This window comes from Netta rufina, assembly GCF_964035555.1.
Source record: "Netta rufina genome assembly, chromosome: 1".
Taxonomy (NCBI): domain Eukaryota; kingdom Metazoa; phylum Chordata; class Aves; order Anseriformes; family Anatidae; genus Netta; species Netta rufina.
In genome coordinates, this window is record NC_140123.1 from 95,430,020 (window position 1) to 95,442,645 (window position 12,626).

At 37.9% G+C, this 12,626-nt stretch overlaps 1 protein-coding gene across 2 annotated transcripts in view; it reads right to left on the reverse strand.

Annotated features, from left to right (window-relative positions):
* Positions 1–402: 402 nt before the first annotated feature.
* Positions 403–12,626, reverse strand: part of DOP1B (DOP1 leucine zipper like protein B) — a gene marked incomplete at its 5' end in the record, with an annotated part of 43,433 nt that continues 31,209 nt past the window's right edge. For both annotated transcript variants that reach the window (XM_084290886.1, XM_084290885.1), the window contains 13 exons: positions 403–3,558; positions 4,285–4,414; positions 4,893–5,042; positions 5,533–5,588; positions 5,937–6,073; positions 6,556–6,684; positions 7,598–7,659; positions 8,076–8,222; positions 9,705–9,814; positions 10,053–10,135; positions 10,542–10,683; positions 12,037–12,103; positions 12,190–12,294. In XM_084290886.1, the coding sequence (XP_084147012.1) occupies positions 3,298–3,558; positions 4,285–4,414; positions 4,893–5,042; positions 5,533–5,588; positions 5,937–6,073; positions 6,556–6,684; positions 7,598–7,659; positions 8,076–8,222; positions 9,705–9,814; positions 10,053–10,135; positions 10,542–10,683; positions 12,037–12,103; positions 12,190–12,294 (1,579 nt within the window). In that variant the 3' untranslated portion in view covers positions 403–3,297. The remainder of the gene's footprint in view (positions 3,559–4,284; positions 4,415–4,892; positions 5,043–5,532; positions 5,589–5,936; positions 6,074–6,555; positions 6,685–7,597; positions 7,660–8,075; positions 8,223–9,704; positions 9,815–10,052; positions 10,136–10,541; positions 10,684–12,036; positions 12,104–12,189; positions 12,295–12,626) is intronic.

Genomic DNA, 12,626 nt, shown 5'->3' on the forward strand with positions numbered 1-12,626 from the left:
TTGCTTCTTCAAGGTGCAGAAATCCTGGAAACTTGTCCCAGCAGCACAGGACTGGGATCCCAGGGTGGAAAGTTCAGGAATGTGAATGATGGGGACATCAGAGGGGCTTGTGATGAGAAGACTCGGGAGGTGGTGGTACAGTCCTTCCCTGTGGGGATGTGCATGGGCCAGCCCAGAGACACAGCTGTAGGGATCCAGACTAAGCCAACACGCACTGAGAGCGAATTCGAGAGCTTTTACAGAGTCAGAAAAAAAATAAAGATGGTCTGTGAGCAGTAAAGGTAGTCTTAAAATGAGGACTGCATTTGAAGAGGTATTTCAAAATAACATTTAATATTATTAGAAGAATTACATTCAAATGTAGTATTGAACACACTTAACCATTATTCAATGCTCTGTATTTAAAGGTCTGCTATTCTTTGGCAGTTATCTTGGCTGCACCAACTGTATTTTTCTTCCCTTCAGGAAAAGGAAACTCTTGTGAATATTTAAATACTTTTCCCCTCTATGTATCATGCACTGCTGCTATGCTAACCCAAAGCTGAAGTATCCAAGAGGGAAAGCTAAGCTTAGTTATTCTGAAAACAAGCAAAAACTACACAACACAGAAGAGGCATTTCCTCTCCAACTCTTGGTACTGAGTTTGAGGCTAAAGTTTTTCAGATGTATCCATGGTCAACTCAGACAGCTGTGGTGGTGGTACCAGTTTTAGAGTAGTACAACCTCCTCCTTGCTGTGGATTTAACAGACGTAGTATTAAAATTAAAATGGCTACAGACAGCCCCATGTAGAAGAGGAATAAAGTTACACTGTTAGAGATAACTTTAACTGCAAGCTTCTGCCACCCAAGTAGGACTGTTTTAGTTAGAGCCCTTTCCTCCTTGCCCACACACAAGATCAGCTTATTTAGTAAGTTTTAAAAGTCTTTTTCCTCTGATGAATTAGATTCTGCTTCAGTGAAATGCTTCTGCAAGCCAAATATCTGAGGCCATTTAAAGCAGCGATCTCCAGAACCACAGAACAAAGGCAAAAGTACGCACAGAAGGCAAGAGAGAAGAAGCAGGTGGTATTTTTGTAGAAGGTAACATCATCTTAGAAGTCAGGGAGTTCTACACTCCTAGGTCACAGATTCTAGTTTTAATGCTCACCACCACAGCCTGGGCGGCAGGGCAGAGGAGTAACTGATGTTTGATCCCCTGCACGTCCCAAGTACAGGCAGCCAGAATGGGACATTCCCTTTCAAAGGGAAAGATGACAAAACCCTCCAAGTTACTGCTTCACCACCTTTAGTTAGCAAGGAAACTAAGTGAAGACACAGGTTTATAGCTTACAGGAGAACACAAAGCAAAAGGTTCAGTGGCAAAAAGTTGTCTTAGATTTTTAACAGCAGATTTGGCAGCAGATCATCAGAATTTTAAAAGAACTCCCTAAGTATGGAATGCAACCAACAGAAAGATGAAAGTAAAACTACCAAGTCATCCTGAGTATCAGCAATATTCTTTTTTAAAAAAATCACTATATTTATGAAAGTAATGAACAAAATTATTTAAAAAATATCTGCTCCAACTTTCAAGTGATACTTAAAAACAATTTTTTGCACTTGTGCTTATTCCAACAGCATTAGATTCTTAATAAATTACATGAAAACAAGTAATTCACATTCCTAGTCTACTGACTACACAATATTACACTCATCCATTACTTTCCTTACTGTAAAAATTCACAGAAACTAAGTTTAGCATAAGCCTGTTACAATGTTACCTTCATACAGCATTACAGTATTATCACAGTAAAGCACGTTCAGCACTTCATAGTTTTAGTTTATAATCCAAAGATGGACTCATACATCTGTAGGTAAAAAACACTGCAGAACAACATTTCATCTTTCTCGTGTGAGTTTTGCAAAAATCCCTGACCTCATGACCCAGTGACATTAACACATTCATTTGGCATGTCCCTTTTTTTTTTTTTAATAATAAAAAAAAATAAAACAATAATGATGAAGTCCAACACCAAGTACATTTACCTCAGTTGTTCCAAATAAAACAAGAAGCACGTACCAGTCTGCAGGCATATCTAACAAACCCATTTCTCTAGAAACAAAGGTGTTTAAATAAAAGAGCAGACAAAGCTTTTCACCACAAAAACTATGACAAACTTCCCTCTTAGACAAATCAGCATTGCAAATTCAGTCACAAAAGCCACTAAATATGAAAATTCAGTGGAGTTCACCTTCTCACTGTTTGGTGACAGAACTAATCACCCTTTTCCACATCCTGGATGATGGAAGCAGTGCAGCACCAAAAGAAGCTGCAAAGGGAACAATACTGTAGTCATGACACTGAGAATGACCTCCCTACCTCCGTTAACACCTAGGAACAGCCAAATACACCCGTTTGTATAAAAAGTGTCCTTTAAAAAATGATTTTTCTTTTCACTTTAATTAGGCTGTCAGTCTACAGCAATTTATATTTTTTACAGGATTATCTTCATTTAACTGCATTTCACAAGTCGCAAAGTGATCTTAGACGCTGAAAGAACAAAAGTTCTTTCACTTAAAAACTGAATTAGAATAGTCTTAATAAACAAATAAAAATCAAAAGCCCTCAAAGTAGTGCAAATTATAAAATGTTACTGCATAGGTTTGCCTTTTATGCATGTGTTTGCTTTTTATTTAGGAATCACTAATCCTGAAGAATGCTATTATAATACAAAGCTGAAATTACAAACATGGTAAGCTTGCAGTTACTTGCACAATGCAAAGGCTTATAAAATACACCTGCTTCAAATTTAAATTATTCGTTTAGAAGTTGGTAAGCGTTAGGACAAGTTAAAGGCGTAATAGAAGGGGGCTTTAACATCATGAAATGGCTCTTCTGCAAACTGATTGTATGCTGACATGCAATATTAGTTTTTTCTCAAATTTACTTTCAGAACACAGTTCCAAAAGTAGTTTAACATACTTACTTGAGAAGTTACTGGATAAATGGTACAGTTGCTACCTTCACCAACTCAAAAATATTCTTCCATTATTTACAATCTTTTTAATCCTTCACATTGAAAACACGGAAAAGAAAACAGTAACTATGGTAAATTACCACTACACTGCACTTCCTCCTTCCCACCTCCCCAGAAACTGAAGAATCCCGCTTTTTAACACCAACTGGAAAGAAGTACACTGTAGAAAAGCAGGAAGAAATCCCAAATGTAGTTTCAAAACTGGTGAAAAGAAGAATTGCAATTTGTTTTTGCTTTTTCGCTATTTATCCACCACGAGCGAAGTGTCTGACATGCAGCTTAACTTTCCATGTTTTCAACGAAGTCACATTCAACGCTCTCTTCAAGCTGTTGCAAGATCTTTATGCCATTACTGCCAACATAGTCCACAGAGAGAGACGCAGAAGTATGTGAATGCTGGGATTCACTTCCATTCGTTGTAAATGCACAACACAGAGTCTTGAAGAAGGGCATAAGCTGGGTGATGCTTGATATTGTGCGGAAGGTCAAAAGAGGAAATTTGTGCCTCTTGGAAATTCCCTCATTAGTGTTGTTTTTTTCCTGCAAGTATGCAAACCAAGGTTTACCAACATTTCTGCACTGACACAATGTTCTACTAAATATGGCTTATTTGAAGCCTGTACTATATGCTTGTTTTTATACTGAGAGATCCACAGCCTACAGCTCTATCACAATACAAATTGTATAGATGGTATACTGAGTTATTTTTACGTTCAGGTTTGAGCTGCCATTAAATGGAAGTCTTACATTTTCAGAATACTGCCAATCTAGACTAGACTTTAGAAGCCCCTATCAAACAGCTGCAGAATACAGAGTTAACTCTAATAAATACCAAGTGATGCCCCTCTTCCTTTTTTCTGTAAGTATCAATCCTAATGCTAAATTTTAGGATTAGGATTAATCCTAATCCTAAACATTAATGGTAATTTAAAATGCTATTATGGTAAACATTTTTATTTTTGCCAAAGAACAGCGTGCTGTTTTTATAAATACCAGTCCTGTCTGTCTGAGACAAATTGTTCAAACCCGTGGGCAGATTTAAGGGAACAAGGAAAATTGCCACTCCACACTCAAAAGAAATCTGACATCTTCAAGATCTATTTATGAAAGCAAGCAGATATATTTTTAAAAGCCCCAGGAATATTATTATAATATCTAAAAACCTCTTGCCTAACTTATAAGCTTACCACTTATTTAGAAAAGTACATTAACAGCCTCAAAAGAAAGAAAAAAAAAAAGGACTCAAGTAAAGCATTTTTTCTTTACCCTGTATTTCTTCTTTAGCAGATCCATGATTCTTACTATATGTGGTCTGCATTCTTGATGATTTTCTACAAAATGAGAAGTCACATCAGATGACTCTGTGTCCACCTCTGGGACGAATGCCCATTTGTACCTGAAACAAATGGAATACATTGGTAAGAAAACAGGTAGAACAATTCCATCTGAATCACATGTAGTTTAGCAGAGCACTGGTTTGTTCACAGAATGAGCTGTCATACGTATAATGTTATGCTATTACCAGAGCCAAACTTAATGAACAGGCAAGTTACTATCATGTCAGTACTTAAATGCAACCAGCTCCAAAAAAATCCCAAGTGTACGCAAAGGGAAAACAAAGAGCAATCTCTGTTTTTCTCTTCTCTACATTTTTCTGTGTGAGGGAATCTTCAAACGAAGCAAAATCCTCTTACGCTGACAAGACCAAAGTGTTTTCCTAAATACCCCAAATTACTTTTATCCTTGCTTCAGTGTTTGCACTTGTAAAAAGAACAAATGGAAAAATTACCTCTAGAAAAAAATATATCTGAAATTACTTTAAAGGACAAGAACAGACATGACTTGCAGACCACTTAAGTAATTAGAAGACTTACATTTGAAACAACTGCATCCTGTCGGGTGGAAATGAAAGTGCTGTGTCCAAAAACTTACAAGCTGATAAGTACAAGGATAGCTCATTCTGCTGGATGTCAGGTCCACTGCCATCACCTGAGACTTTATGTTTGCTTATTTTGCTGTTGCTTCTGTGTTAGTTACAATTGAGAAATGCACAATTAAAACACAAATCCAACATTTTTCATTAAGCTAAAGGAAAACATCTACATTTACACAAATGTGCACGTGTACCTATGTGCAACAAAAGCCTTATTTTTTTATCTGTATTAATACTGGGATTAATATAAGAAGAGGCTGTAAGCAGAGAACTGGTATCTAAAATATTCAGAAAAAAACGTCAAAATGTTAAAATATCCAAAACACTTACTTGGCATCTCTTCTAGTTTTGTATGCAACTATTAAGTACCTTTCTTTGCATCTAGAACTATTTTAGCTGCTGGAAAAAAATCCTAAACTGATTCACTAGTGCCAGAAATACACAACTGCAATTACAAACACCCTGCTGTCTCCTTCCTATCCCTGAGGAAAAATTTTTAAAAAGTACATACAGAACAAGCACAATTGCTAACAGCTTTAACGAGTTTCACAAGCTTTCATCAGGGAAATGGTAATTCTTACTTTGATGGTTCATCTTCCTCAGTTAAATCTTCTTCCAGTTGTAGGAATGTCTGAATCTTTAAAAAAATAAATAAGTTATGGGGATGCCAAAATGTTCATACAACTCAATCATTAAAAGATATGCTTCACATAGTAGTGTAAGTAATAAAAGGAATAGCAGGCTCTTGGTTTACTTTCATGACTTGAAACGAGTTAAGTCATGCAAGACACTACATTAGCAACAACAGCAACATCAGTCAAAAATGTATTTCCTAAGGACAAGGTTAATTATTTTCCCAAATCATCAAACTAATGTAGACCTCTGAAAACATTTCCTTTTTCAAACAATGGGTATATCTGAGAAGAAGAAAAAGACAAAATGCAAACAAAGACAAATTAGTTTCAAGTTACTACTTATTTCTTACCAATTCAGTCACCATAATTGGCCACAATGAGGTTAGATGTTGAGGAGAAATCCTTAACAAAAGAACTCTGAAGAAGAGAAACATCTGTGCAGCAACTAGTGAAGTCTGTCCAACCCGGAGGTTCTCAGACAGTCGTTCTGAAACAAACATTCAAAAAGTGAAGAAAAAAAACAGTATTATTTTCTTGAACACACATTGTTCCAGGAAATCAAAAATACAGAACGCGACAAGATAGAATTTTTGCTTTCAGTTTCAGTCCCTTGCACTCTAGTAACAAGTATGTCATTCAGAAGAAGTCTGAAAACAGAGGGGGTTTTTATATTGGACAAAATTATGTCAAAACTGACATTTGAGGGGAACAATAACACAAGAGAAGTTGGTAGACTGCCACAAAATAATCCTGTTTCCATTTATATTTGTAGGCCAAAGGCTTTGGGTATGCAGATTCCTGTCTCTCTCTTAATGAGACTGTTTTTGGTAGAATTCAGAGATTCACCGTATTATAAATTTTGTTAAGAACTTTTTATAAAAAACGGAAGTATGACATTCCTTTCTTACACAATTTATGTATGTATTACAGCTGAATAAAAAAGGCAGATGAAAAGACCACAAATTTTACCTTGTATTAAGGGAAGATAGAGATGATACTGATCAGTTTCTCCACTGAAGACAGCAAAAGCTTGCCGCTTTAACAACATTGCTTTTTGCTCAATACTTGGGTAGAGTTTTAAGGCGCTGCTCTGCATATCTAGAACATACAAGAATTACTTCTTATCTACCATATAAAAACTTCTTGTGATTTGGGATTAAAATAATTTCAGTGTCCTGAGATACTTTAAAAATATAAATTCTCTTTAGGTCTACAGATTGGAATAATATATTGGTGTTGATCCAGATCCACTCACACTAGTGGGAAAATTACATGAAGAAAACACCGCAGCTCAAATGAGGCTACCCAGTATTTTCAGGCCCTGTCTGTCCTAATATGCATGAATCTCCTTCTCTTTTCAGCCTCTTAAATCCAGAGAGGAGTGCTCTCAAGACGTACTGAGCAGAAACTGAGACAGTAAGTTAAAAAATATATATTATTTAAAATGAACAGTTTTGCATTGTAACCCTTCAACTACTCTCTTAAAAGGTCTGAAAAGGGACAAAAGCTGTTGCTTCTTTCAAAGCTTCAGGCAAATTCAAGGGGTCCTAAGTCACCTCTTCCCCAAGAACTTAATCTGCACTGTCCTCAAGCCTGAATTATAGATCAAAGCATGTTGCTCAAAGGTTTGTTGCACAGGTGCACTGTATTCCTGCAGCACTATGCAGTACACAGATGCATGCAAAATTAGCCAAAGTCTCCTTGCTTTTCTAACAACTGCTAGTCATACTTCAAGAACTTATAATTATGGTCAAATGTGCTTGTAGGAGTTCAATATTAATGTTTGTTGAACAAAACTACTTATGGTATATTTTAAATGTTACCAAAATTCAGAGTCAATTTAGCAAACTTAGTCAGTTTAGTTTTTAGCAGAGAATAAAGTTGTTAACAATCAATTATGCAGCTGTAGCACTGTCTGCATTTTATCAGTACATTATTAAAAATACAACAGCTGAAAAGCAAATACATTTCAAATTAATGTAGAAATAAGTCAAAAGTAGCTAGTACTTACTCATCAAGTCTTTAAACATAGTTTTCTCGTGTGTTAGAAGATGATCAATAATGGATCTCCAACTGTATAAGATATAGAAGGAATTAGACAACCAGAGAAAGCTCTGGTGTTGATTCACCTCAAAACATTTTGTCAAACATTTCATACCAGGAAACAGTTTCCAAAGTGTATTCAGAATGGAGTATCTTACGGATTTTAACACATACTACATTCTACGTCCTTCTGCTCTATTATATGTGGTTCTCAAATCACTAAGGGGAGTTATCAGAATGAGACACATTTTTTCTTCTGCACAATAAAGAAATTTTAAGTGCTTATAATCCATTTAGTATAGTAAGTTGTTGAGTCACATTTTTAACGTTACTCAATTCTGTAAGAATGCACTAAAGAGAATTTTCAATACTAGCCCGTAACCCTTTAAGCCTTCCTTTGCAAATCATAGAATAGAGTCTTGGAGCGCTACGGTCTCATGTCTTACTGGTTGCATGAAGTGTCCATTTGGAAAAAAGCTGGATCCATATACAGCTCGAGAACTTCTTTTTTCCAGGCTCGCTTGGTGTAGGCATATCCACTCAATGAACCAAGCAACTGAGAACCAGCACGAAAACTAGGAATGTTGTAGGTACTGGGGGAAGAGAACAATAATAATAAATATCAATCTTTAAAAAGTTAAATTTATGTACTCAGAAAACTAACTGGGATCCCCAGAACTTCTAACCAGATTATCTCAGTAACAGGTAGGCTATGTCTGCATTAGCTCATAACTCAGAGCAGTAGGAGATCAGTTGATCAAAACAGTTTATACAGAAGCTCCTCACTTTTCCAGTGTTCCTTGTCTAGGGAGACGGTTTTGGATTAGACATACCACAGCACTGCCTGTCTCCACTACAGGTGTGGTTCAAAACTTCCCCAAAATTAAGTTTCCAAACTGGTCAATAGGCTCAGTAAGGCACAACAGTGAAGGTGTAATGGGCCCAAGTGTAAACTGGTAGGAGCACGGAGAAGGGACCCTCCATGAACTGATGCTTGTCCTCTGGCACCTTTATTCTGCAGAGGACACATACACCAGACCTTCCTGGAAATCTTGGCTACAGCAGCTGCTCTGACCATGGCGAAACTCAGGTTTCAGGTTAGAGTGGTGGCACTCAAACTAACAGGAGTACGACTTTTAGTTGAGAAGGGATGCAGTCAAGGCCCTCCAAATGGAGACAAATCACAGCATTCACTTCAAAACTAAACTACTGCTCTAACAAAATTGCTAATGTAAACACAGTCATCAAGCATTACCCTGAATTCCATTTGTCCATTACAGCAAAGAGAATGGTCAAGAAAATCATTCTAAAAGCACAGAGACATAGCTCAATGCAAAACCCAGCAATGTCTGCTATTGCTACATGAGTTTGGTTGGGCAGAGTGTAAACTTACTCAATGTACAAGATACGCTCCCAAAAAGGAAGTTTTGTATTACCCTGTTGTGGAGGATGGCTCATCATTCAAATGCCAGAACCACAGAATGGTTTGAGTTGGAAAGGACCTCAAAGACCATTTGGTTCCAACCCCCCTGCCACGGGCAGGGACACCTCCCACCACACCAGGTTGCCCAAAGCCTCAACCAGCCTGGCCTTGAGCACCTGCAGGGATGGGGCATCCACAGCTTCTCTGGGCAACCTGTGCCAGCGCCTCACCACCATCATAGTAAACTGACTATGCCTCATTCCCTAGATCTTCCATAGTGAGCAGAGAAAGAAGCTCCTCTGGGGTATCATTCAGGACAGCAGGCTCTGAGCACAGTTTTACAGGACTATGGCTCATAAAGGAAGTTTCCCTTCCTTGGTGAAACCTTCACTTGTTAGTGACACTACGGATAATTTTCTAGATCAAAAGATCATGGTACAGGAAGATACAGTAAGGGGACAACATGCTTGCCTGTTCCATACAGCTGGTGACTAAATTAGAAAATTATTTGTATGAGACTTTGTACTTCAGCTCTCCAACTCTTACAGTTCCCCTTGACTATATTAAGCACTGCTGAGAAGAAGAGCAGAAGTCCTACAGTGTGGTCAAAATCAGACGTAATAAAAACCAGATGTGCCGAGAGAGAAGTCACCTGTGGTTGCGTAGATAAGGAAATACATAATATAGTAGACGGGAAATCAATGGCACAGCTTTCTCCTTCTCATCACTCCGGTAAACCATGTCCAAAAGAGAAGCAAGAACCTTAAAAATGAAAATAATGTCTCATTAAACCTATGGTAGGTTTCTCACAAAGGGGAAAAACATGCTATGTTTCAAGATAGGATGTGTGCACATGTGAGATGCCTCATTAAATATTTAAGCTCATTTTTTTTAAGCTCCCATTTAGTTTACCAGAAAAACCTAATGTATTCCTCTGCTCAATAATATCAATAAATAACCATGGATGAGAACAGCAACTGGAACTCTGGATCCTACTTACTTCTGCAAGGAGTGAGAGAGCTTGGACGCTGTATATTGAAGGAGCAGAGGCAGAAACCATTGACGATGGTGCCACTGAAGTATCTACAAGAGGCAAAATCAATGGTTTAGTTTTGACTTCAGACATGACATGGTTAAATTTTGCGGTTTGCTAATTTTCTTCCCAAACAGAACTGTTCCTTGCATGCTTGTATTACAATGAAATGCTCCTGAGCGTCTTGCCACAATGCCATCCTTCATGCCTCGTGCTGTTCTGTCCCACGTACTGCATGCACCTGTGGTAAGTTCTCCTCTCTATTACATACAGTATGTAGGTATTTATTAAACCCACTTATGTTGGCACTGTTAGTGGAGGGCAATGAATATTTTTACTTTCACTTTTCATCTATATTACTTCATTCTCATGCAAACTACACACTGACACATTGTACTCTTTACTGACTTAAGCAGAAGAGAGAAAGCAATTGAAAGTCAGATAAAATCACATTACCATTCATATCTTCAACGTTGAACTCATCTGGTAAAATCTGAGGCTGAGCTTTCACCTCCAAGTTACGACTCAGCCAACTGGTCTGTTCCAGAGAAGAACCAGCAACAGTCCCTACAGCCTCCAAAATTTTTTGGGTCACCTCCTATAAAATAACCAGACAATATGATGAAGCCGGACAATCAGATGAAGCCTACTGTTACCTGGGCAATCCAGTGAAGTCCTTTTTTACATGGAACTTGTGAGGATGATCAAAAGTAGGCACTTTTATCTCTTAGAAACATAAATACTTTTCTGATCTATTTACCAATATGCACTCTCAAGATAAACTACTGCTCACTTCAAATAAAGCAAGGCATGAAAATGGGAAGCAGGAAAAAAAAATAAGTTAGATTAGCATGGAAGTTTTGGTAATGATTTTCCACACAAGTCATTACCACTAATACAGTGTCTGTTCAGCATCAGTCCCTACACTCTTTCTGCATTAGATGTCATCCATCAAAGACATGATCTGAATTGTTCAGCCCCTCAGAAATGGCATGCAAATGTCTGTCTTGTTTTGAAACCTGTTAGTTCCTTTTTCTTCCTTTCAAATTTAGAGAGCATTAAGTGAGGCTGAGTTCCATTTTATGGAAATTCATCTGTCCATATTTAATTCTTTATGATAGGGGTAAGACAGACATTGCATCAAACTATATTCACAGTCACATTTTAGCACATTTTATTCCAAGTGAAATGAAAAGCTGGTCACTCTAGGGAAACCAAATTCCAAGTATCCAAATGAAAGCAGAGATCACGTGTGAAGAGGCTAAAAGATAAGATGGCAAAACAGTCCGTTTTATAATGACTGCCATTTCGCTGGCCAGTCTCTGAAGCAGAAGTGGAGAGTCAAAAAAGTGTTGGCACACAGAGGCCATAACATTGTCTCACCTCATAAAAAGTGTTAGGTTGGCTCAAAACCAAAACTGCATCTACATGGGTAATGCTTAAATTGTTCTAGTGAAACCACAGTTGGTAGAAAACCTTGCTCTACCCCACTCCTTCTTTACAGAAACGTGAGCCAATAGTCATTTACATTGCCAAATCCAGCTATGAGCTGCAAGGATAAATTATGCTACTAATTTTAGTTTTGAGATTTCAATACTTACACGCATGACTTGCACTCCTGACCAGCAGATTTATGTTTTGATTTAAACTCTGAGAAAAATCATATAATCATCCTGGGAAAACAGCTTTGAACAGTCCACAGCTGCCACTGTGTTTTCATGCATTTTTGATAACATTTTGTTAGAGACACTCCATGCATCATGTCTCCCATATTTCAGTTTCCCCGTATTTACTGGGTGTAAGTTATAACATGTGAATGCACATTCAAACATTCTAAAAAGACAGGTGAACTTGGATACAAAGTACACATTAGGCCATCTCCACTTTTACTTAGGTAAACGGAGCCAGATGTATGAACTGGAAGAAAAAGTTATACACGTATAGACTGTACCTGCAAGTCTTTTTGGTCTTTTTTGTTTTCTAGCGTAGGTGTCCTAGTCACAAAGTCATTCAGAGTACTGTGGGAAAATCAATTCAATCTGAGTTAGCAATTGGATAGGTCTAACTGGTACATCAATAAGCCTTCTTCTCTCTTATGCAGTACCTGAGAAGCAGAAAGTGCCCAGGAGGAGCCAAGTTCAACTGCACAGACTCCTTCAGAAGTCCTAATAAGGACTGGAAGTTCTCCTGCAAGGCTGAGACAGGCAGTCTACCAAAAAAAGCACACCAAACACACCCAAGTCAGAAGTTAAGAGTTAAAGCAGAAAACAACATACATGTGTAACTTGGTGGCCCAAAAGCTTCCATCAATATCAGTCCTTCAAATACTGCACATTCCTAACTGATCCAGCAGTATGGTGTAAGGCCCTGGTGCCACACGCCATATGTGTGTGCTAGCATCAGTAGATGCTAGCAGCACGTGCAGTATGCCAGCACTGTGAAAGTGGTGGTTCTCCAGGGGAAAGAAAAAGCATAAAGTTTAGCTAACTCCACTGCCTGCCAGCTTACTTTATCTCCATAGCTTATTGCATACAGTACATT